Source organism: Sabethes cyaneus, chromosome 1, assembly GCF_943734655.1.
Source record: "Sabethes cyaneus chromosome 1, idSabCyanKW18_F2, whole genome shotgun sequence".
In the NCBI taxonomy this organism is placed as follows: Eukaryota; Metazoa; Arthropoda; class Insecta; order Diptera; family Culicidae; genus Sabethes; species Sabethes cyaneus.
The window spans coordinates 112954234-112979946 of NC_071353.1; the positions used below are offsets into that span (position 1 = coordinate 112954234).

General features: G+C 40.3%; 1 protein-coding gene across 3 annotated transcripts in view; it reads left to right on the top strand.

Moving 5' to 3' along the window:
* The first annotated feature begins 245 nt into the window (after positions 1-245).
* The window catches only part of LOC128732926 (amyloid-beta A4 precursor protein-binding family A member 2-like), a 34218-nt gene continuing 8750 nt past the window's right edge, over positions 246-25713 (top strand). For 2 of the 3 annotated variants that reach the window (XM_053826393.1, XM_053826391.1), the window contains exons 1-4: positions 246-580; positions 23232-24271; positions 24334-24457; positions 25250-25712. In XM_053826393.1, the coding sequence (XP_053682368.1) occupies positions 23477-24271; positions 24334-24457; positions 25250-25712 (1382 nt within the window). In that variant the 5' untranslated portion in view covers positions 246-580; positions 23232-23476. Of the gene's footprint in view, positions 581-23231; positions 24272-24333; positions 25148-25249; position 25713 lie in introns of all 3 variants that reach the window. The other variant, XM_053826392.1, reaches the window with a different exon arrangement.

Here is a 25713-nt window from a genome sequence, read left to right on the forward strand (position 1 = left end):
TCAGCAATATTTAAAAAGTTTTTGAAAATAAAAGCTGAAATACAACAATCTGGCATCCCTGGGCAAGAGGTGTGAAGCTTGGTGTGAAGCGCAAAGCGAAGATATTTTCATATTCTTCGCAGTGGGGCACACGAGAAAGAAAAATGTCAAAACTATCAAATTGGAATTGCGAAACAGCCGAATCCGCAGCAGCATCGCGACAATAAATTTTTTATATATTTTCCAAACTTGACAGCATAAACTTCGATGATCCTGTCGCTGTCGCAGACGTCGCTTGTTTATCGGGAAATACGCGAGTTCACAGTCGGTGTGTTGTGGTTGTGGCAATTGTTTTTCCTCTCCCCAGCCTCGTCCTAAACCGTCGTGTACAGTGTAGTTCTTATACAGCAGTGACAAGTTTACTGTACTGTGTGTGATGTGATGTGTCTGTGAGAATTTTTCTCGGAGTGATAGCAGTGATAAGAAATTTCTACTTCCGTTCCGTGGAAAGGATTTGTCCGCTTCGAAAATAGTTTCAACCACGCGCTGAAATGCAGCCGCAAATTGGCCGTACCAATCTGGGCCCAAGCTTACGTTGACGGTAAGTTTTTCACGGTGTTCCACTTTCATTTTGTCGGTTGAGTCAGGTCGCCAGCCGTTCGGCTGCGGAGAGGATGATAAATTATTGATTTTTCCTCAAGACTTTTAGAAAGATGGAAAATATCGTTCCAAATATAGAAATTACTTTTTACGCTATTTAGGGAAGGTCGCTGCAGTATAGTGTTAAGAGGCCAAGCTCGTCGTGGCGTATGACCGCAGACCAGAAAAGTTGTTTCAGCCAGCAGGAATCAGGAAAGTTACAATTGCGATTGAACTTTGGGGAGGGAAGGTTGAATCATTGAATCATCAACCTCTATGCTGGTCAGAGATTGTCATAGCTGTAGTGAGTGAAGATTTAATAGATTTGTAATTATTTAAATTAGCTACACCTGGCATTAGATCATATGGGGCAAGTTGTTCTATCGCAGTTGTTTGACTAATCATTCCAAAGTGTTTATCTTTTTATGTGCCTCCAGATAGACGTGCAGAATAATCGATTTCCGAGCGGAATACCGCTCATGAATTCTGATCACGTTTTATTCAATTCGTAGTTATGTCTCCTTTTTATCTGCTTTCGGGCATATTTTAAGAGCGAATGTTAAGTATTTTATGTTGACCACAAAAAATCAGTCAGACCAAAATATCTACATCCATTTTTGATTCATTTAAAAAAATTTAGTTTCCTTAAATCATTGAAATTTTATTTATTTGCATTTGCAATTGCACTATTATTTTAAATCATTGGGAGTTTTTATCCCCTGCCGTCAACACGGCACTTTGTTAGAGATAATATGAATATATAATGGATTTGTATGTTCACAAATTTTCTGTTAGCTATTTATTTTGCTCGAATGCAGTGGTCAATTGAACGACTGACCAATAAAAATTTGATAAAAGAATTTAACGTTTTGCTCACACAAAAACTTATTGAAAGTTGTTAGTTTTGTCAGAAAAGAACTTGCAGTTGCTTCGGAATTAATTCAAGAATCTAGGTACAGTCATAGGTATCCTGAACTAGTGTACATTATGAATAAATAATTATATGGGTGCCGTTCGGATGAATGCGTAACCAGTTCAGTGGTTAAGTTTCTTGTGATGCCGTGATTCATCTAATTACGACCTTTGTTTTGAAACACAATTTGAGAAATATTTGTAATGGTTCTATTTCACGTTACATATAGGTAATGTCAAATGCCAATCAATAATGCTATATCAGAAAATAGCGTCGCTGATGCTAGTTTGAAGGTGGGTTTATTAGGCATTTCGATTCGCCGAACTTCAGTGGTTAGTATGTTTCTAATTATTTTCGCTCGTTATTTTCGTTTACGATCATCGAGCCAAATTCTAGTCGAACTATCGAAAATGATACTAGGAAATTTCTGACTATCAGATTTTAACACAAATTCAAGGTACGATGCTGGCCTAACAAGCCAGTGTTCGTATGTTCGATTCTCGGCTAGGTTTTGCTAGAGTCACTAGTTAGTAGTCAGTAGGATTCTGGCACTAGTCCTGTAACTGTCCTGTACTCTAATTAACCGGTTGTGAAGTCTGTCGATAATTTGGAAAGGGTCAAGTCTAAGAAAGACGTCTAAGCCCAAGACTTTGCTTTAATTCCAAAGCATCGACTTTTTTTGCAAAAAGGTTGGAGTATCGTCAGCCACAGCCTTTATGTTCTTCTGTAGTAGCTTAGAGCCTGGGTGCCGTATCAAGAACTCGCTTCCATTTCACTCTGTCCTGGGTTATTCATCACTAATTTTTTGAGCCTGGTTGTGCCATCCCGCATATCGCGCACCGAATACCTAGTAACTGGTGGATTAATTGAACTGCACTGGGCGGGAAAGCACTTCGTAGTAATTCTATGGGCGGCCATTGTTGTTTGGGGTCCTGATTGGCTGCAGCATCGAGAGGCCCATCACTGTGGGGATACTGTCATATCATATAGGAGACACAGAGCTGGTAATGATTAGGTAAACTTCTGCACGCGACATTCCACAGGAGCCAGATGGCTCGTTTCTATCATTTGCTCGTTAACGGTTTCATCTGCCTTCTCTGAATTAGTTGTTATCAGGACAACGTTGACTCTTTCAGATCGTTATAGATCGAATCTACAATCACTGTTAGCTCATGTCCTACTAGGAAATGCCCTGAACTCAAGGTTTGATTGTCCTCGCTGTGCTGAATTATTGGGTGCAAATTGGAAATTACCTCAATTTGGTATAATGACGTACATATTTTTTCATTCATCAGATACGATTTATTGAGAACCTTACCCAAGTGATTCTTCACGGACTCAACTCCGGCCTCCCAGAGACCTCCTTGATGGGAAGCCCGAGATGATATAAATTTCCAATTGATACTACGACACTGGTAGAAAAATGCACCTTGTTCTCCTTCTTCTGCAATCCAAACAAGCTTCTCAATTCCTTTAATCATCCCCTGCAATCCTGGTGCCGTTGTCTGATTGTTTCTCAGCCACATTACCTCTGCGACTGACAAAACGATGCAACGCTCCTTTAAAAATCCATACTTAGTCAAAGAACCTACCAGCTCAAGGTTGTGACCAGCGATGGTCACAAGCACACAAAAACACATACAAACGCCTTCTTAGGTGCATTGAAGCGGTATTCCTTAAGAAGGATTGTGCGCCTTGTGTTCACAAGCCAAAACTGTTGTCAAACCTTCGCAAACAAACCGTTTAACCCGATACTCTCGATGAATCGTATCAATCTGCAAGTCAGTGAAATGATTCTTCTCTGGCAGGACCAACCTTGTCTCCGCGGATTTCAAAAACATAGGGCACTTTTCATTAATTCTACTAGTTGAAAGCCTGAGGACACAAGGCCTCCGAGATTGTCTTTCGTGCCGATATGCATCCATTTAACGTCCGATTGCGATTTTTAAATCTTCTCAATACGGTTACGCACAAACACCGGTAAATTAGAGTTCGGATTATTCAGCCATAGCGGTCCTTAGCCCCTCGTCCAGCAACTCCTATCCCTACCTCCTCGTGGTGGTGACAGCCGGAATACAAGCAACTTTAGCAAAGGTCGGGTAACCACTCCCGGTGGAAACTAAGTTTGTATAGCGACAGAAAAGGTTGTCTCTGCGCTATAAGATGACAGCCCTATCTCGAGACTCGGCATCGCCCTAGGCGACGAAACAAGGACAAAGAATAGATACTCGGTACTTGAAACTGAGCAGATCGCTAAACTTCGCTAAAGAGATTTGTTCGCACTTATACGAAAACCCATTGTCAAAACTTGCGTGAAAAAAAAGCAAACATACTTCCTTCACTTTTTTCTCACGCAAAAACCAAACAAATATTAGCAACTTCGTAGTCGCAAATGTGGATACAATCTGGCAAAAGGAAAGGATTACTGCTCACTTTTCTGTGACATTTCACCTTCAGGACATCAATTTGGACCAGATTTAGTGTTTAAAAATAAACTAGATTGAAAGGACGGGGTGGTTTTATGCTTTAACAAAATTGTTTACTTTCAGGACTTCACACTGGACTAGGTTTGTCGCAGTCCTAAGAAATTTTGTTAGGACGAGAGGCTTTATCATTCTTTCTGGCATACTTCCCAAGCACAGATATCAAATTGGTATAAGTCTAAGCGTCGCAAACAATCTTCGACCTATTGGGACGAGGGGAAAAAAATAATTTGTAGGATATGAGTTAATTTTTTTTTTTCTTCATAAAATCAATTGTCTGGGTTCTACAGCCTGAAAAACTTGAAAAATGAGTGTACGAGTTGAGTTAATGCCTGTAGCACGAAACAGAAATGAAAATTCGAACAACGAAAATCGCCCGAAAAATTTTTCTTTCGTTTTTGTCTTTTTTCGTAGATTTTTGCATGGAAAATAATAACGTATATATTAAAAGCAAGAATAGATTTGGTTTTCAAGTTTAAAACTTCAAGTAAAAATGCCTCAAATCAATATTTTTTTTGCTCGATTAAAAAAATCTTTGTTTTTTGTTTAACCTCACCCCCCCCCCCCCCCCCCCCCTATCAGTGGCCCAAGCGGAAGGACAAAAACTTTATAAAATATTTGTAATGACCTTAGTGATACATCTTTTATGAGTCGATCGATATCTAAACCATGAAAATCTATTCATAATTGGCAGAGCATTTAGCGTTCAAAATCTTTCATTCTTTCGTGACGCTGGGTTGAATCCAAATTTTAAATTGACACCCTGCGGTCAGACGTAGTTCTACGTCAAAAGCCCTACACCACGTCAAGGTGCAGTTTTACCGTAGGTATTAGTAAAATCAGACATCTCGGTGATAAATTTATCTGTAGAGTGCCCAGTAAACGGTTTCGAAATATATGATATATATCCGTAGAGAGTTATACCTATCATTATTTTGGTGGTGCTCGTAACTATAAGCATTTTAATAACTTTATCTTTGACTCCAGGTTTCTCTGTGAATACTTCAAAACAATCCGGTAAGACAGTAGCAGGATTCGCAAATATAGTGCGATATTTTGTTGTAATATTCGGCTCAAGTATATCTCTTGGTGGAAAACGTATTAATTAACCCTTTCAGTTGCATGCACAGCAAGAAAAGACATGAGTAAAAATATTTACAAACCGTTGCAACACACCGTTGTTCCTTGTTAATAACCTGCGAGTAAGTATAAATTCCATTTTCAACAAAACTATACACGCTAACTCCCAGGTAACCAATAAGCATTAAAAGAAGCAGTAAATCAATCGTTTATTAGCATCCCTGGCGTTTTATACTGCAGGTTGCTTTTTATCAGCCTTTTGACTGCATAACTGTTGTAAATTGGCATCCACAATTCTATTCAAATTCTTCTTGTCGGTAACTAGCTGCTAATAAGCATTGTCAGCACTATAAGGCTAGCAGTAAACTGACCGTCTATTTTGCCAAAATAGCATTTAAGGCAACTTAAATGCTTATTGGCTTGTATTTAAATTGCATTGGAAATGCTTATTGGGCTAATAGTGAATAGAAAGGCAAACCAGTTAATAATTTTACTTTAGTATCATCATGTACGAATGGTTTCAGATCATATCGGAAACCAGTTATCACTTCATCTTGTTGTGACACAAAGTGCTTAAGAAATCTTATTTCCTCTCTGTTGTTATTTAACGACCTTCATAACTTTTCGATAAATTCCTGTTCAGAGTGGTTTGTTCACACCGCTCTGTCATTGCTAGAATGTATATTTTCTTGATCATGTACTTGCTCATTCATTGGTTGGGACGTTGCTTGAGCTGTTGCTTTCATCCTCTTCGAAATGTTCCTCCAACCATTCCTCATCAGTAAATTCAATACTAAATGTCGACGTATTTGTTATGTAATAACTCTAAAATAAACAAAATATATCTCAAAATTAATTGTCGTGTACTGCTACAGTTTTACAACACCAATGAAAATGTCCTTACCGTATCATACTCGATGTTTTCCAAGTTCTTTTTCGCGTTGCTAATTGCTATCGTCCACCAAAGTCGATTGGTTTGGGTGTTCGATAATACCGGTCAAGCCAGTTTTTCGTTTTACACACGACCTTAAATTTTGTTCGACCAAAAAATATAGAAAATTTTATTATTACAGTTTAATAATCGAATAAACTATACTTACCCACGGTTTACGTTTTTTGCTGAAAATGTATGTTCATTTTCCAGTGCAGCTCGGCGTGTTTGAGTCGCTGAAACACTTGCATCATCTGCGTTGTTAAAAAATAATGTAGGTATTCAGTTTATTTGACGGATAGCGCAAGGCGGAGCTGGCTTTCCTTTGAAGTTCATTCTTTTTTTAAGTTTTATTTTATTTTTTGTCTAAAAGAAACAGCTACAAAATGACGTCCGCACACAAAACTGCGGTTAATACATTGCACGTTGCTCGAAACAGCTTTCCTCGGCAGCTCTCGTCGCAATGAATCGCGATACGTGGTAATTGGCCTTGCCAGCGTTGCTGATATTGTTCAGGGTTTTGCGTGAGAAAAAAAGAAAGGGAAGTATTTTTGCTTTTGTCAACACTCACGCGTTGACAGTTCGGCACGAGATTTCCTGTAAGTGCGAGCAGCCTACGAAATCTCTTTCAACGCTGGCAAGGCCAATTGCTGGAAAGCGATGAAAACTAGTTTTCACTTCACCGTACCTTGCACCACATATTTTAACACAGCACTTAGCAGGCATATCTTGAAATATGCGAAATTTCTACAAGATCACTGCTTACCAAGTGTTTTGCTGCTAGCGCTAGGTTGAAAGTATCTGACGTATTACAGGGGCTTTGTGATGGCTCCATGTTTATGTCGCCAACATCTTAGCACACGCGAAAAAGAAACGGCAAGTCAGCACCAACCCCCGGGCATCTACTATGTTTGCTGAAACCGCCACAAAATGAGGGGGCGCTACAGGCGTTTTGCTTTTAGTACGCAGCATTCACACGGCAGTGAAGTGATGCGATCAAGCCAACAAAACATAATCAAGTAGAAGTGAAGAATTTTACATGAATCTCAATAACAATTCATCGATAAAAATAATTTACTTTCAACTAACAGAAAACGTTGCCTTTAGGACACGAAATAAATGATAATGTAGCGAAAATTACGTCTGACGCTGCAGAAATATCGTGTAAATCGTTCTTTTACACGCACACTAGTGATCCGATACGTATAAAAGTGATCCAGTGATCCAGCTATGTTGGCTTCACCTGTTTTGTTCGCAAACGTCAAAGTTGCCACCGGGGTGGTCACCACGTACGTTTCTCTCGACAATGTTGGCAGCAAATTTATATGTCGGGCGAGGGCTTTTTCTGAAATAGCGCCTTTCGTTAAGTCGACTGTCAAATGCCGTTCGTTAAAATAGGGATAGCACCGATAACACTCCTCTGCTAACGTATTTATGACTTATTATTTTTTAGAAACGGTTGTTCTACAATTGATGGAGGGACGGTAAGGGAAAGTAATGATAATCAGAAGAGTTGTGTACAAGACACAACCGCATATATAGGTGACGCAGGACTACGTAAGTCTCTTTGTAGTAATAGTAGCATGTATCCATGCGTGTAATCATTCGATTCTTCATGTATACATGCTATATGCAAGATATATACATGCTACATGCGTTGCATGTAACATTTATCAAAGTAGTACCATTGCATACGTTCAATTCTCAAAAGATTAGGCATTTGAAAACAATTTAACAAAATCAAGAACACAAACTATTGCTTTCCTGTTACCTTACAGAAATTAAAGATTGTTTTTATTACCCATGGTTCCCCACGTTGAAGGGATTTTACCAATTCAATCCTATTTTATCAACAGCACATCTTTTCACTACACTTCTAATGAAATGGCAAGCATGCGTATGAAACAGAGTCATATTATAACCGAACACTCAAATTGGATTAGGTTTAATCGCGCTCGTAAAAAATCTGTTGGCACGAGGGGACTTTGTCACTCTCTCTGGCGTACTTCCCAAGCAAGGACATCAAAATGGTCTAGGTTTAATCGCGGTGTTAAGAAATCTTGTTGAAATGAGGAAACTTTGTCACTTGTTTTGGCTTACTTCCCAAGCACAGATATCTAATTGGTATAGGTTTAGATCATCGTTAAGAATCTTCCAACCAATCACGAAGCGAGAATTCTGGTAAAACATAGATTCATTATTTTCAATTTTTCAATAGTTCAACATCAAGAATCCATACTTTTCTGCATTTGGGGCAATTCTTAGAAGATTTTCCAATCGATTGGTGTTCGGGAAACCGCTACGCTATTAGCGTTCAAAACCTGACCACTTTTCGAGAAAGATTTTGACGTAGGACTACGTCTTACGGCAAGTTTTGAGATAGAGTGTCATTCCAAAAAATCGAAAAATGCGAGCGTCACGAAAAATGAAAGGTTTTGCGCGCTAATAGCTCAGCGGTTTTCCGATCGGTATTCAATATTCTTACACCAATCGATCGGAAAATCTTCTAAGAATTGACCCAAATGAAGAAAAGTATGGATTCTTGATGTTGAACTATTGAAAAATCGAAAATAATGAATCTATGTTTCACCAGAATTCTCGCTTCGTGATTGGTTGGAAGAATCTTTACGATGTCTAAACCTATACCAATTTGATATCTGTGCTTGGGAAGTAAGCCAAAACAAGTGACAAAGTTTCCTCATTTCAACAATATTTCTTAACACCGCGATTAAATGTAGTCCAATTTAATGTCTGTGTTAGGGAAGTGTGCCAGAAACAATGACAGAAGTACGTTGCCCCAACAGATCGCAAATTCTTTACTGCGAGACGAATAAACCTCGGCGAATTTGATATCTGTGTTGGAAAAATGTGCTACAACTGTAGTGTTTGGTTATAATGCGACTCTGTATGAATATGCATGCTTGCCGTTTCATTAGAAGTGTAGTGAAAAGCTGTGCTGTTAATAAAATAGGATTGAATTGGTGAAATCCCTTCAACGTGGGGAACCAAGGGTAATAAAAACAATCTTTAATTTCAGTAAGGTAGCAGGAAAGCAATAGTTTGTGTTCTTGATTTTGTTAAATTGTTTTCAAATGCACAATCTTTTGAGAATTGAACGTATGCAATGTTACTACTTTGATAAATGTTACATACAACGCATGTAGCATGTATATATGTTGCATTTAGCACGTATTTATAAAGAATCGAATGATTACAAGCATGAATACAGTGGACCCCCGTTCGTTTGAACGATTCCTCATGCAAACTAACGGGGTTCGTTTTTAATTTGAACAACTAGCAACCCTAAATATGCTGAAACTTGTATGAACTGGCCGCCCTGCTCTTTGTTATTGTTTTGGTGGTTTGATTTAGTCTCGTTTAGTTGGTAGTTGCAAGCAGCGAATATGTTATTCTCCGATCGGATTTCTATCGTAATCGTTGGGAAACGAAATGTGAAACTGATTTACCTAGGATTAAACACGTTAGATCAGTACAAACAAATCGTGTTTATGTGCATTATCTGCGAAGGCAAATGATGCCTCTACCCCATACGCATCTTTGGAGTGGGAGGGACGTTTATCTCTTGGGTATTTAAATATAGTTATTTCACATATTGTTGCTTATCTATTTATCAGCCATACTACTTGTTGCATCACTCTCCCGCGTATGTCCATCACAATACTATTAAATTCTGATAATCGTATTTTCTATGATTTCATATAGATTGGCCTACCATTACTTTTCACCTGTCTCACCTTCGCAAGCAACAGAACCATTACTATTTCACCTGTCTCGCCTTCGCAAGCAACAGGATATTCCCTAGTAAAAAACGGTTCTGCCTTAGCAGACTATAGAGTGAATGACTCGACAAGTTCACAATAATCGTTGATTTAAAATTGGCTTTTCACTGTTTCGCTTTGGCTTCCTGTGGCAAACTATTGTATATTTGAAGTCCTTTATAGAAAAGCGACCTCTGAGTCGTCTGTTTCAAAAAACGAGGTAGTCTAAAGTCAGAAGCACCTCTAGTGTTGTGTCTGTGTATATCTCTACCAAACTGTATTTCTTGTGTAAGATATTCAGGCAATATACCAATTTTCATTTTATGTATAAACATCAAGCTGTTATATATTATTCTTTGTTTCACTGACATCCATTGGAGCATATCTAACATAAGATTCGTTGATGTTAACCGTCCACATCTGAGCAATAGTCTCATTATCTTATTTTGCAACCTTTGAAGCCTTTGCACTTGCGTATCTGACGCCAATATAACTGATCTTACATATGTTAGCTTGGACCAAAACGTTAGATATCTGTTTATCCGACACAGTACTCCATACTTTATGGCAATCTTTTTTATAACGTAATCCACGTGTTCAGAGAAATTAAGCTTTTCGTCCACTTGTACTCCTAGATACTTAGAAACAGTCACTCTTTCTATTACCTCTTCGTCTATTTTGAGTTCAACATTCTGAGCAAATTTTTTATTTCCTATAATCATCCACTTTGTTTTCGAAACATTCAAGCTTAGTTTTTTCCGTTTCAAATGCTCTGCGATCTGCTTGAGGTCAATTTCAGCTTCTCGAATTGCCGTATCTAAGTTGTCACTGGCCCAATAAATTGTAGCATCATCTGCAAAGAGTTTCAGGTTTCCATGTCTCAAACAAGTTTTTAGGTCATTGATGTATAAAATAAAAATTAAGGGTCCTAATACGCTTCCCTGTGGTACTCCCAAATCATTCCTACGCGAAATTCGAAACTTTTCGCCATTATGGCTCGAAAAAAACTGGATACAAGGGGTCGGTCACTCGGCACAGCCGTTTTTATGTTAAGCGACTTGAAACGAGCCGAACTGTGGAGATGCTGTACCCAAAGTGCCGAGCTGCAAGATTTGTTAAATTCGTTATAATCTGATAGATCTGGCAACCGTGCGAGATGATACAACTGGCAGTGCTCTTATTTCATATGTAAAATTGAACCGGAGATGCCCTCCCATGGGTAGGTGGTTTGACGCGTACTTCGGCCAAACGACCTAAAAATTCTTAGTTCCGCATGTAGAATGTTTATAGTTTAAGTTGGATATATGTGTAGTATGTAGTATTGCATAATTTAGCTTTATGTGTAGCATGTGTCTCGTAAAGCGGAATGGAGCGAAATCGAACGGATTTGATTTTAAATTCAATCCGTTTGGGCCGAAGCACCGGGAGGGCTTACTCGGTTCCCTAGATGAATTGCTGGTATGCACAGAAATTTCTCTAGAAAACTGAAACCAAATCCTACCCACCATTCATGAGATTTTGACTTACTCATGAAAATTAAAATGTATCGCTAGTTAGAACGAACGAGTGTTCAAAAATGATGTGATGTCTTTATTTGCGTAATCGAGACATTTTCTATGAGATTGCCATAGAATTTGTGGCTGTTATGCGATTATGGACAGCACAGCACTGAAAAATATACACACACGTACATGTATACATGTGTATGCATGTATGAGTGTGCATGGGTGTATAGGTACGAATGAATATATGTTTGAGTGTTCTATGATGAGTCGGAAATTCTTCTTATACCTATGCTGCCAAATTACAATTATTAATGGGCAGGAAGTTATAGTCAGTAGCTGTGTTTCCTGTATCAGTTTCCTATGCTATTACTATTATTACTAATATTGCTATCGTTGCTGTTACTATCACCTCTATTGTATTGTTTTGGATTATAAATTTTTTTTTTTTTTTTTTTTTTTTTTTTTTTTATTTCCCTCCTGTATTAGAATGATTTGCATGTCTTGTGACTAACCGCGTTAACGGTATTCAACTAACAACATAAAATGATCATGTATGACGCTGTTTGTCTCCCAAGGGCCTTCCTAATGCTGATGAGCCTCTGTCGGAGAGTCCATCAAGTCGAACGGTGGCAACTCACCGGCGGCCTGCTCCTCTCCATTCTTGCGGCTGTCGTCGCGGTCGGACTTAGTGGATCACTCGAAAAGATTTATAGCCTCGATATATATCTTGTTCTGTCCATTGCCCAATGCTGGCAGACTTCAACTAAAATTCCATTTCTAACTAAATCTTTTTAGAGTTAAAACTTCTTCAAGTAAAAACAGGTATTCGATTCTCTGGCTGATTCAAGCGATAGCGAAGGGCTGTCCTCAATCATTTCCACTTCCTAAAATGGGGTCATAGTACATAATATATGGCCGTGGTATGAGGATTTATTTTTCGATTCAATACCATCCTCACAGAATTATCAACGTCGTTAACATCTTATTAAGTCTTGCTTTAGTGACAGCTTGCACTTAAGACCTAACACGGCATATATACATATCTCCAAGTGAAGTTCTTTTTGATCCACCTCATCCCTTCTTAGTTACAGAATCATTTCAATTGACCACGGTCTGAAGAGCATACCGACAAATCGGTTGACTACCGCTACAAATATGCAATTAATGCCACCGGGAATAATACGAGCGAGTACCATTCCCCATTATATCGCATCTGCTCTATTTTTCGGAAGTTCAAGTAGTTTTTCGATAGTTCTGAGCGATAATATTGCTCTTGAATAATATTCCGCACAAAATATTCGAAAATTTACGCCATCAGCTACAATACTGCAAAGATGGTAGATAAAGAGGCGGCTGTGGCTTTTAATGAGCATAGGTTGTGGAACAGCGCTGGGTCAATCGTGATGACATGGGTATTTGGGAGATGAGTAGCGTCCAGCCTAGCGAGTAGTTAGTCGGTAGTAGCATAGGTGATGGACAGACATAGAATTCTCGTGATATTACTAACTTGAAAATTGCAATCAACATGTTGACTAAAAAATTCCTCTTTTCTTTTCTTTTCTTTTCTGCCTGATCTCTATCGCTTCTTCTCACGGCAACAATAATGTTGCCGTGAGGGGAGGCAAGAGACCAGCCACAGATGACCACACTGGTGACAACGATGGAGAGGACGGCCGGCGTGGAGCCTGCTTCAGGTTTAATCAAGATTGACTACGAACAAGACGAGGAAACAAACAAAGGAAGGAGAAAACAAGATAAGTACAAGCTATCTTATGCTATATTGACCAAGCACACAATTATATCAAGCCAAGTTCTGTCACTCTTCTTCCGCCCATTAATCCATAATCACCAATACATTATGGAGCTAGCGTAATCCGCACGGATTCTTTTAACATTATCACAACCACCTTATCTCAGCCCTGGACAGACTTGGCTCTAACTGCCCCACCTTGTGCTGCAAACAGAAACAGAAAATTGAACCGGAGATGTTCCGCTTGATATCTCTGGAGTGCCGCGGCACAATGTGCTGAGTGTCCGACCCCTTGGTTGGATATCATTTAGCGCTCTTTATTATTTAGCGCTTTCAACCGCAGGCCGGTTCACCCCTAAGCAACATGTGAAATGTAACAAGTGTGTACCCAGTGGCGACTTGTTGGGGTTTAGCTTACCTGTTCAACCAGCGAAAAATACAATTTAATACGCAGCTTTTTATTATCGCATTTTTATATTTTAATCAGGGATGGTCCGATCAATTTGATTCAATTTTGATTCAACTGACAGTACCGTCTCAGCCGAGCGAAATTGGACAAAGTCATATATGAGACATTTGCAGAACTAGTTATTATCTACAATTTTGCTGAATCTTTTGTTGTATCTTTTGTAGTTACGGAGTTACAATGCTAGTACCTCATTAGTAACTAAATGAGCGTTCACTTAGTTGATAATAAGGTACTAGCATTGTAGCTCCGTAACCACAAAAGACAGCAAGGCTTTATTCAGCAAAATTGTAGATAATTACTAATTATATAAATTTCCCATACATAACTTTGTCAAACTTTGCTTTACTGAGACGGTACTGTCAAATGAATCATAATTGAGTCAAAGTGATCGGACCATCCCTGATTTAAATCATAAAACAAACAGAGGTATTCACGTAGCGCTTGCTATGTTGCGTAAGCGGTGTATTTCGTGTACATTTTTTTGGATATTATCACTACGACCAGCATTTTGATCTATTGTGATCATTTCGTGTACATACTGCCACAATTCACATTACAGTTCCGCTTCCTATGTAACAACGGAATACGACGGTTTACTTTACTAGCAAACTCGTCTCAGAATTTTACCAACCAAATTCAAGAATAACCACCTCACTGCGAAGTTGTTCAATGCTAAAGATGAACGAGTTAATGAGAAAACTTTGCGGATAATGCATGTCAACCGCGCTCCATTTTCAAATCCCCTTCGTACCAACACCTTCGTTCCTGGTGCTAATCTCTAAAGCAACGTTCAAACGTCGTGTTGAACGTTTTCCTTATTAGCTTCGCAACTAAATAAAATGGAATCAAAGCGCAGGCCATAGGGATATGTGGTAGTAAGTTGTTCAATGCTGAAGATGAACGAGTTAAGGAGACAATAATGCGCCCGCGCTTTCGGGTTGAAGCTTTTTCATATTCTCTTTTTATCTCCTTCGTACCAACACATTGTTCCTGGTGCTAATTCAGTATCAAGAATCAACAGCAGGAACAAGGTGTTGGTATGCTTGTGCATTGAGATCTCTAAAGCAACATTCAAACGTCGTGTTGAACGTTCTGCTCATCAGCTTCGTAACTAAACTAAATTCGTATTGCATTGAATATGCGTCGGTGCAAACAAAATCATGAACGAGTGATGAAAACAATTTTGTCGGGCTGAATTTTGTTGCCTGTCCTATGAACAGGTTGAACATGCGGACGAGCCGCCACTGTGTGTACCTTTTAATATGTATCATGTAGCTTTCAACGTGAAACATGTAACTTTTAAATGTTAATATTGTTATTATTAACATGACGCATATTAAAAGTTGCATGACGCCTGTTAAAATTTACATGACGCATTTTAAAATTTATATGATGCATGTTCAAAGTTACATGACGCATGTTTAATCACAGACAAACAGACATAATCCGAAGCATATTCTTTATCTAAAACTGCAAATAATTGAAGTTTGCATGGAATCCATCATGAACTTCATATACTATTTTTTCTATTTTTTCTTTTCTCACCAATGCATGAAAATAACCGCGAATACATTACCTTGCTTTTAACGTACTTTGCGTTTGCATATTACGAACACAATTTATAGCGTCCGCCATTATAGCGCGTAAAAAACTGGATAACTGAAGTATTGTCAATTTCCCACTCGCGTACTCATCGCGTACGAAAGAATTATAACCGTCGCGGGCGAAACCGTCGCCAGAATCGTCGCGGGGGCAAATATCGTTTATTTTGTCAAGTAAGTCAATATTGTGCTTTTACTAGATCGATGGATTCCGATTCCGAGTTCAGGTACTGTTTCAAACGTTCCAAACGTGAAAAAAATGATTAAATTGGCAACACAGTTTGTAATGTTTTATCGCTATAACTGACAACACAGGCTCATTGATCGTGACTTCGTGTTAATCAAACAAAAGCATTAAAAAAATTGCTTTCGAATACGAACGTTATTGTTTGTTTGGATAATCTATACCTATAAAGAAGGATTTCTGTCTGTCTGTCCTGTGTTCCTTATAGAATCAAAAACTACTGAACCAATCGGCGTGAAAATTTGCATGTAGAGGTTTTTGGGGCCAGGAAAGGTTTTAGTGATGGTTAGAGACCCCTCCCCCCACTAAGAGGGGGGGGCTCCCATACAAATGAAACACAAATTTCTGCATAACTCGAGAACTAATCAAGCAAATAGAACCAAATTTGGAATGTGGGTGTTTTCGGTGACAAGAATTTATTCTAGGGTAATTTGAGACCCCTCCCCTCTTTATAAGGGGAATTATAACTCCTCTCCCCTTTAAGAGGGGGGTTTCCATACAAATTTCCTCATAACTCGAGAACTAATCAAGCAAATGGAACCAAATTTGGCATGTGAAAGTTTTCGAGGGCAAGAAAATTTTCTATGTTGAATTAGGACCCCTCCTCACTTTAAGAGGGGGGGCTCCTGTACAAATGAAATACCAATTTCCTCATAACTCGAGAACTAATCAAGCAAATGGAACCAAATTTGGCATGTGTGTGTTTTTGGAGACAAAATTTTTTTCTTTGATGAATTGGGACCCCTCCCCACTTTAAGTGGGGGGGGGGGCTCCTATACAAACGAAATACAAATTTCCTTATAACTCGAGAGCTAATCCAGCAAATAGAACCAAATTTGGCATGTAGGTGTTTTTGGAGGCAAGAATTTTTTTTATGATGAATAAGAACCTCTCCCCACTTTAGGAGGGGGGGCTCCTATACAAATGAAATACAAATTTCCTCATAACTCGAGAACTAATCAAGCAAATAGAACCAAATTTGGCATGTGGGTGTTTTCGGTGACAAGAATTTATTCTATGATAAATTGAGACCCCTCCCTCTTTATAAGGGGAATTGTAACTCCTCTCCCCTTTAAGAGGGGGGGCTTCCATACAAATTTCCTCATAACTCGAGAACTAATCAAGCAAATGTAACAACATTTGGCTTGTGGGTGTTTTTTTTGGTGACAAGAATTTATTCTATGGTGAATTGAGACCTCTCCCCTCTTTATAAGAGGAATTATAACTCCTCTCCCCTTTAAGAGGGGGGGGCTTCCATACAAATTTCCTCATAACTCGAGAACTAATCAAGCAAATGCAACCAAATTTGGCATGTGAAGGTTTTCGAGAGCAAGAAAATTTTCTATGGTGAATTAGGACCCCTCCCCACTTTAAGAGGAGGGGCTCCTGTACAAATGAAATACAAATTTCCTCATAACTCGAGAACTAATCAAGCGAATTGAACCAAATTTGGCATATGTGTGTTTTTGGAGACAATTTTTTTTTTCAATGATGAATTGGGACCCCTCCCCACTTTAGGAGGGGGGTCCTATACAAACGAAATACAAATTTCCTCATAACTCGAGAACTAATCCAGCAAATGGAACCAAATTTGGCGTGTAGGTGTTTTTGGAGGCAAGAATTTTTTCTGTGATGAATTAGGACCTCTTCCCACATTAGGAGGGGGGGCTCCAATACAAATGAAATACAAATTTCCCCATAACTCGAGAACTAATCAAGCAAATAGAACCAAATTCGGCATGTGGAGGTTTTTGGAGGCAAAAATATTTTCTACGGTGAATTAGGATCCTTCCACACTTCAAGAGGGGGGGCTTCTACACAAATGAAATACAAATTTCCTCATAATTCGAGAACTAATCAAGCAAATGGAACCGTATTTGACATGTGGGTGTTTTTGGAGGCAACCATTTTTCCCATTATGAATTAGGACTTCTTACCTTTTTAGGAGGGGGGGGGGCTCCCATTCAAACGAAATACAAATTTGCTCATAACTTTAGAACTAATCAAGCAAATGGAACCAAATTTGGCATGTGAGAGTTTTAGATGGCAGAATTTTTTTTCTGTGGTGTTTTACGACCCCTTTCCCTTTTAAGAGGGTGGGCTCCCATACAAACGAAATACAAATTTCCTTATAATTTGAGTACTAATCAAGCAAATGGAACCAAATTTAGCATGTAGGAGATTTTTGAGTCTTGAATTTATTTTATGATAGTTAGAGACCTCTCACCCCTGTGGTAGGGGGATGTGGACTCTCATACAAATAAAACAGAAATTTTTGCGAAACTCAAAAACTAATCCAACTCGAGAAATTCGAGACTCTTCCATAAAACATTAATCAATAACAAGACCACAAAAACTATCTATAGTAACACTAGATCATTCAGGACGAGCCGGTCGCGAGTGTTGCCGGTGACCCGCCGTCGGAAGCGCCGCCCACTGGGGGGCTTGCAAAACTCGAGATAGTGACAAAGATCATCCGAGATTCATGATTTATGTACAACACAGGTTAATTTGTGGCAATACGAAGTTTGTCGGGTCAGCTAGTAAAGGATAAACTACGTTTTATTCACTACTAGCTGACCCGACAAACTTCGTATTGTCACAAATTAACCTGTGTTGTACATAAATCATGAATCTCGGATGATCTTTGTCACAATCTCGAGTTTTGCAAGTTCCTGAGGAGTTCAACCTTAGATGATTCATTTTGGCAGTTACGTAACTATGAAAGCATCGCAGGTAAACAAAAAGCATCACCAATGCTATTCAAATGTAGGCCAATAAGCATTTAAGTCGCCTTAAATGCTACTTTCAATTCTTTTTTGGCAAAATATACAGCTACTTTACTAATAACCTTCTTGTAGTGCTGACAATGCTAATTTACAGCTAATTACCGACACGAAGAATTTGAATACAATTTTGGCTGCCAATTTACAACACCTATGCAGTCAAACAGCTAATATACAACAACGTGCAGTATAAAATGCCAGGTACGCTGATTTCCTGCTTATGTTAATGCTTATTAGTTACCTGGAATGGGTAGTTTAATATACAAATTTGCAATGTTTCCTCACAGTAAAGTAGAAAACAACTCCCCTGTCCCCTCATTGCATAGCCAGAAAGCGGATAGTAATATTCGCTATGATTGTACAACATTTCGCCGGATATCATTTTGCGAAAAACCTTAACCATTTCACGGAAACTTTTTTGTGGAAAGTACCATTTCGCGATCCTCTCCTTACTTGCTGTCGCTCGTTCCAGGAAACCCAGGTAGACCTAGGAAAACAAATAAACCTAGACGGTAGTGATTTCTGCGGGGAGTTGCCTCCCCTCAGTGGGCGGCGCTTCCCACGGCGGGTCGCCGGCAACACTCGCGACCGTCTCGTCCTGAATGATCTTGTGTTACTATAGATAGTTTTTGTGGTCTTGTTATTGACTAATGTTTTATGGAAGAGTCTCGAATTTCTCGAGTCCGATTAGTTTTTCAGTTTCGCAAAAACTTGTGTTTTATTTGTATGAGAGTCCATATCCCCCTACCACAGGGGTGAGAAGTCTCTAACTATCATAAAATAAATTCAAGACTCCAAAATCTCCCACATGCCAAATTTGGTTCCATTTGCTTGATTAGTTCTCAAGTTATAAGGAAATTTGTATTTCATTTGTATGGGAGCCCCCCATCCTAAACAGGGGAGGGGTTTTAATTCATCATAGAAAAAATTTCTGCTCCCTAAAAGCCCCACATGCCAAATTTGGTTCCATTTGCTTGATTAGTACTCAAATTATAAGGAAATTTGTATTTCATTTGTATGGGAGCCCCCCCTCTTAAAAGGGGAAGGGGTCGGTGAATTACTTTCTGCCGTCTAAAACTCCCACATGCCAAATTTGGCTTGATTAGTTCTCGAGATAAGAGGAAATTTGCATTTCATTTGTATGGAAGCCCACCATCTTAAAAGGGAGATGGGTCATAACTCGCTTTCTAAACTGAAGTGGGGTCTCAATTCACCATAGAAAAAAATCTTGCCTCCAAAACCACTTACATGTCAAATTTGGTTCCATTTGCTTGATTAGTTCTCGAGTTATGAGGAAATTTGTATTTCTTTTGTATAGGAGACCCCCTCCTAAAGTGGGGAGGGGTCCTAATTCATCATAGAAAAAAAATTGTCTCCAAAAACACCTACGTGCCAAATTTTGTTCCATTTGCTTGATTAGTTCTCGAGTTATGAGGAAATTTGTATCTCATTTGTATAGGAGCCTCCCCTCCTAAAGTAGGGAGGGGTTCCAATTCATCATAGAAAATTTTCTTGCCCTTGAAAACCTTCACATGCCCAATTTGGTTCTATTTGCTTGATTAGTTCTCGAGTTATGAGGAAATTTGTATTTCATTTGTACAGGAGCCTCCCCTCTCAAAGTGGGGAGGGGTCCCAATTCATCATAGAACAAAATTGTCTCCAAAAACACCCACGTGCCAAATTTGGTTCCATTTGCTTGATTAGTTCTCGAGTTATGAGGAAATTTGTATTTCATTTGTACAGGAGCCCCTTCTCTTAAAGTGCGGAGGGGTCCTAATTCACCATAGAAAATTTTCTTGCCCTCGAAAACCTTCACATGCCCAATTTGGTTCTATGTGCTTGATTAGTTCTTGAGTTATGAGAAAATTTGTATTTCATTTGTATAGGAGCCCCCCTCCTAAAGTGTGGAGGGGTCCCAATTCATCATAGAAAAAATTTTTGTCTCCAAAAACTGTTTCAACCGTCGTGTCCAGTAAGGGAATGCGCACACAATAGCTTACGTGCTAGACAAGCATAATATATCTAGCTTTTTATGAGCCATAATGGCGAACGTGTTCGTAATATTTGAACAGCATTTTTGACATTTCTCTAATACATCGCACGTTTTCTTTCCGTGCGTTCAGGGTAAAACTAAAGGAATGTACGGAAAGAAAACGTGCGATGTATTAGGAAAATGTCAAAAATGCTGTTCAAATATTACGAACACGTGCGCCATTATAGCACAGAGAACAGACTCCCAGGTAATCCACAAAAAGTGTGTAAAAGGTTTTTATGTAATACGAGTGATCCTTCTATAGAGCACCCATCGAGCAGTAAGTGGCAACTAAATCTTGATGCCGCTGCCATCGCTGCTATGTAACTCCAACACAAAGAAATATTGATAAAGGATATTTTTTGATGCGTTTGGCAAACTATTTCTGGAGGGCGCCACCGACAGATTTTACAACACAAAAAATCGATTACTTCCTTCGAGCCTGTTAATCTGTTCTCTGTGATTATAGCTCGTTAAAAGCTGGATACTTACATACAGCCAGTATTGGCGTAGCTACGAAATTTCCCTGGAGGGGGCCTAGGGGTGCCTTCCAGAAAAATTTCATTATAATCCTGTCACCGATAGCACAGGGTTTTGTAGGGAATTACCAAGCGGGATTCATGGGGACCTACGTAACTACGGATCAGATGTTCACCATCGGACAGATCTTACAGAAATGTCGGGAGTACAACGTGCCCATGCATCACATCTTTATTGATTTCAAAGCAGTATAAGATACAGTCGATCAAGACCAGCTATGGCAGACACGGACACGGTTTTCCGGATGAACTGACGCGATTGATCGGAGCTACATTAGATCGATTGATGTGTTTCGTGCGTATCTCGGAGACTTTCGAGTACCTTTGAGTCGCGGTGAAGGTTGAGACAAGGGAACGGTTTATGATGCATGTTATTCAACATCGCTCTTGAGGGGGCTATCCGATGAAAATGGAGTCTAGGAGGATTGAGGTAAAAATAAATGTGTTGAAGACCAAATACATGAAAGAAGGAGGCTCAAAGGAAACAAACGCGTGCCTCTCACGACGGTAACAGTTGACGGTAGATCCGAAATCGGATGTACTTTGACTTTCGCAGAACGCTACGATAAAGAAGCGTACGCCGCCGTACGAAGAATAGTGGTTCTTTATGAACTTGTAGCCGTGTCACTGCTCACGGAGGACATACGCGCCCTTGACGTATTCGAGCAGAAGGTGCTACGGATGATATTTGGCGGAGTACAAACGGAAAGCGAAGAGTGGTGGACAGGTGAATCACGAGATACATGCACTATTTGGAGAGATTCCTATCGAGCATTTGGCGAAAGTCAGTACGCTACGGTGGGCCGGATGCCGTAAGCGTATGACATCGTAAGGATGCCGGACGACAGTGCGACGAAAATAGTTCCCTTCAAGAACTGCACTTGCACCAGGAACAGGGGAGCTCAACGTGCAAGATGCCTGGACCAGGTCGAAAGTGATTTCCGACTTCTGAGACGACTGGGAAATTGGCGACGAGAAGCCTAATTCGAATGGAGACGAATGCTTCCAATGGGGAAATTTTCTAGAGGGGGCCTGCAAAATTCTGGAGGGGGCCTGGTCCCCCAGGCACCCCCTCTAGCTACGCCAATGATCTGCCAGGCAGATTCTTTCTGCGACGATTTCAAGCTATCAAAAAAGTAAGCAGCGCGTTTTGTTACCAAAGAAACGGGCAATACATGAAGGTATCAACAATTTAGTACGGGCGGTGACGGTGATAGTGAAGAACTACTAGCGGAGAGGTTTGTCGTGGAGTGAGCACGATTTCTGTTTTACCGATCGAAGATAATAAAGTTAATTGTCAGCCGTGTCAACGAGGAGGAGGATGTTAAGAAGCTTGGTGTGCTCCTCGAGTTATTTTATATTTTGCCTAGATATTCCTTTTTATATTTATCGTTACCAACATTGTCATGAACCAGAATAAAGATTTGCATCACATGTACTTGTTCAACAACTTTACTCCCCTCTGACACTCTGTCAAATCAACTCTGTTAACGGGCAGGGTCAGTACGCCCTCTACGGATTACGGTGGTAGCTTTTAAGTTGTAAATGTTCGATCATTCTAGCATCACAACCTTACTGACATCATTGTATGATATCGTACATCAACATCACACGCATACATTCTTTCAGATGACTGTGATCACTAACACTTATAAGCAGTAGACAGCTGGGAAAAGATATGGCGTTACTGGTATCACCCTTTGCTGAGTATAAGGGGTATAAGGGTTGCTAGTGTGTGACTGTATTAATGGTTTGTGTGCATAGGGTGTTTGCAGAGTGCATATGTATTGGAGATCTGTTGGGCAGGCAAAAGTGACAGCTCCATATAAAACACACGGGCTTGGAAGAGTAAAAATTTTTAAATGATTTATTTTCTTTATTTAAAACAGAAATTACAAATTGCTTCATACATATGGCAAGGTAATATATTTGTTTACTGAATAAAAAAATTATTTTCAACAAATAAGCTAAGACGCGGTAGCAATGATCAAAAATGTAACTATGACCTATGTTAGCGGGATAAAATTAAACAAATATCAATAGCCAGCAGTTGCTTTCGGTTAAGAAAGCAATTTATTATGCTAAAACCAATTTTATATTCCGTTACTTTCAACTTGGCCTATGCCGTATATTGCTTCAAAAAACAGTATATTTGGGACACCGATTTAACGCGAATTCACCGAAACCCTAGTTACTAAAAGTCAGCATATATTTCAGGGAACATTTGTCGGTTACTTTGACTATTAGTTGCTTTAAAATGATAAATAATTTTAGAAAAAATGATAATTTTATCCAGCATGTTTTTGCTGCATCGAATAGGAAAATATGCAATGTGTGCCCAACAGATGTCTTGCATGTGTGTGTAGCAAAAGCCCTATGCTCAGTCTTGAGTTCTAGAGTCTTCGCTTTAACGCAACCGACGTCAATGACGTTCTGTTGACAATAAAAACAGTGATTGTTTTAGACTCTAATCTTTAATACAATCTCATATTTCTTTTCAGCATCAACCGTTTCTCTACTGCAAGCAATATGAATCACCTATCGCAACAACGTTTCTACCAAATCTCCAAGAATACCGCCACGTTGTTACTCTGCAGCAAATAAGCAAGACTGAATTACATTTTACCAAATAAGAACGAACAACCAATTTTCGGGTCCACCCGAGACCAACGACCGGCGTGCACCAGTTGAAGTCGCTTCAGCAGCCCAGTGCAATTTCGCTCAACTAACAACAGCAATTTCTCAGATGTCCTACACGAACGGTACCCAGTTGAAACCGTCCGCCGGTGCGTCCAGCACTGGCACCGGTGGCGGCGGTACTGGTCCCCCGCTTGGACCTCGACTACCACCGCCTGGACGCCCGCAAAACTATACTATCTACAACAAAGACTCCGATCGGTTGCTGTGGGAAATGCGGGCTACGCAACGGACTCCTAACACAACGCCAGCTAGTACCGTTCTGAACTCGCCCGACCTAACGGATTTGGACACCAAACTGCGCTACCAGCACAGCTCGTTGATGCACCATCATCAAATCAAGGTCGGACGCAGTCCAGTCGGTTCCGGAGGAAACAATGATAGCAATAACTCCACGAATCCCTCTAGTCCGACTCAGTTGAGTGCCGGACTGGGAGCAGCCATCCAAAGCGCTGCCGGCCAACAGCAATTTTCGTCCTTTTCGATGCTGTCCGATGGAGAAATGGTTGTATTTGACGACATAGAAAGTGGGACTGGTGGCGGTCGCTGGAGGATGAGTGACGATCGAAACATCCTCGGTAGTTCACCGGTGCCTTCGGAGAATGAAGACAGCTGCGGATCTGGTGAAGGGCGTCCCGATCGGGCCGGAAACGGTGATGCTGTCGATGTTGAGAAAAATTACTACGACGTAGATAGTTCGAAGATCCAACGAATTATCGGCGGTTTAACGATAGCGGAATATGAGGGCTCACCGAGGAGGTTCGGCAATATTGATCGCTATGAAGGTGATGCCGGAAGTGCAGTAAGTAAGCCATCAGGAATGGCTAGACCGGGTTTTCCAAAGGTAGGATAGTTTTCGTAGTCGTAGCAAAATAACTGTTTAATTCTTCTGTGTTTTGCTTTTAGCGAGTAATTTCTCCGTGTTCTTCGGAGATCTATCAACAGCGACCCAAGGTAGGCGATTCAAATTCGGAATTGATCAATCTCAATGATGAGGAGGACTCTCGACTCGGTAGGAAAGCAGACGATAGTAAGTTTAACCTCTCTTATGCGGAATATTTCGCTTCTAACAATGATCTGGACGAGGGTGACCGTAGCAACCCGACTCCGACTAACCTACTAACCGGTATCGAGAACGATGGTGGCGGAGTGGATGACTATTTTTTCGCTTACGCTTCTACTAACCGGAACGCTCAAAATAATGCCTATGTCGGGCAACGGTTAGCTGCAAAGCAGCGTGATGGTAGTTTGGAGTGGGAAGCCGAAGCGGCTTCTCCACCAAATCCGAACGATTGCAACAATGAGCAAGATGATCGGGACTCTAATGGTACTATCGGGGCTCAACTAAGCAATAGTTATCCGTACTATCAGCGGAATAGCAACCGGCAGTACCACTACATTGACGGCGATGTTTCGCAACAAGCCGAAGCGCACAACCAGCAGCGTTACTATCATCATTCTCATAATTCCCATTATCATGGTTATGGGGTTGGTTGTGGGGAAGCACAAGACATTGAACTGTACATCGACTCTGGCAGTCGAAGTAGTGGTGGTAGGGAATCAGAAGCGGACCATCATCTGCACCAACAACAGCATCAACATCTGCAAGAGGATAGCAAGTTGAGAAATTTCACGCTCTCTCCTGAAACGACTGACTACGATTCCAACTGTGGCGATCTAGACTCAGAAGTATCACTGCGCTACATCGGCAACGAATACGGTTGGTAACACTGTTTTGTCTGCTTTGCATGTTGGCATTTGATTTGGGTCCGCTTAAGTTGGCGTTGAATAATTTAATAATTAAGCTATCGGTTACTTGCAGGGCTTTCAGGGGACCTGAATGGCTTGCCAGGGCACATCAGTGGCCATGGCGATGGTGGAACGGATTACGCCCGGTTGTACAGCAGTATGCCAATTCTGGAGGACGGTCTGTCCAGTGGGCATGCGTCCGATACGGAGAACAATATACCCCTCCCTGGGTCTGGTATTTCAATTGTAATGGATCACCAACAACAACAGCAAGCACTTGCGATTGGAACCGATGCAGTTGCTGATGTAGAACAAGATAACAGTCACTCGTTTATATCTTCCATTCAGCTGGCCTCGCAGCAACTGCAGGATGATGAGCACCAACAGCTCGATTCATGCGATGAAGTGCAAGAAGCAATCAAGGACATCAAAGCTGCTCTGCAGAAAACCAAAATTCTGCCTTCTACCGAAGGAACTTCGGTGCTGAATCCAGAATTGGACCAAATGTGCGGCAGTTCACCGGTGTGGGTTCCAAGG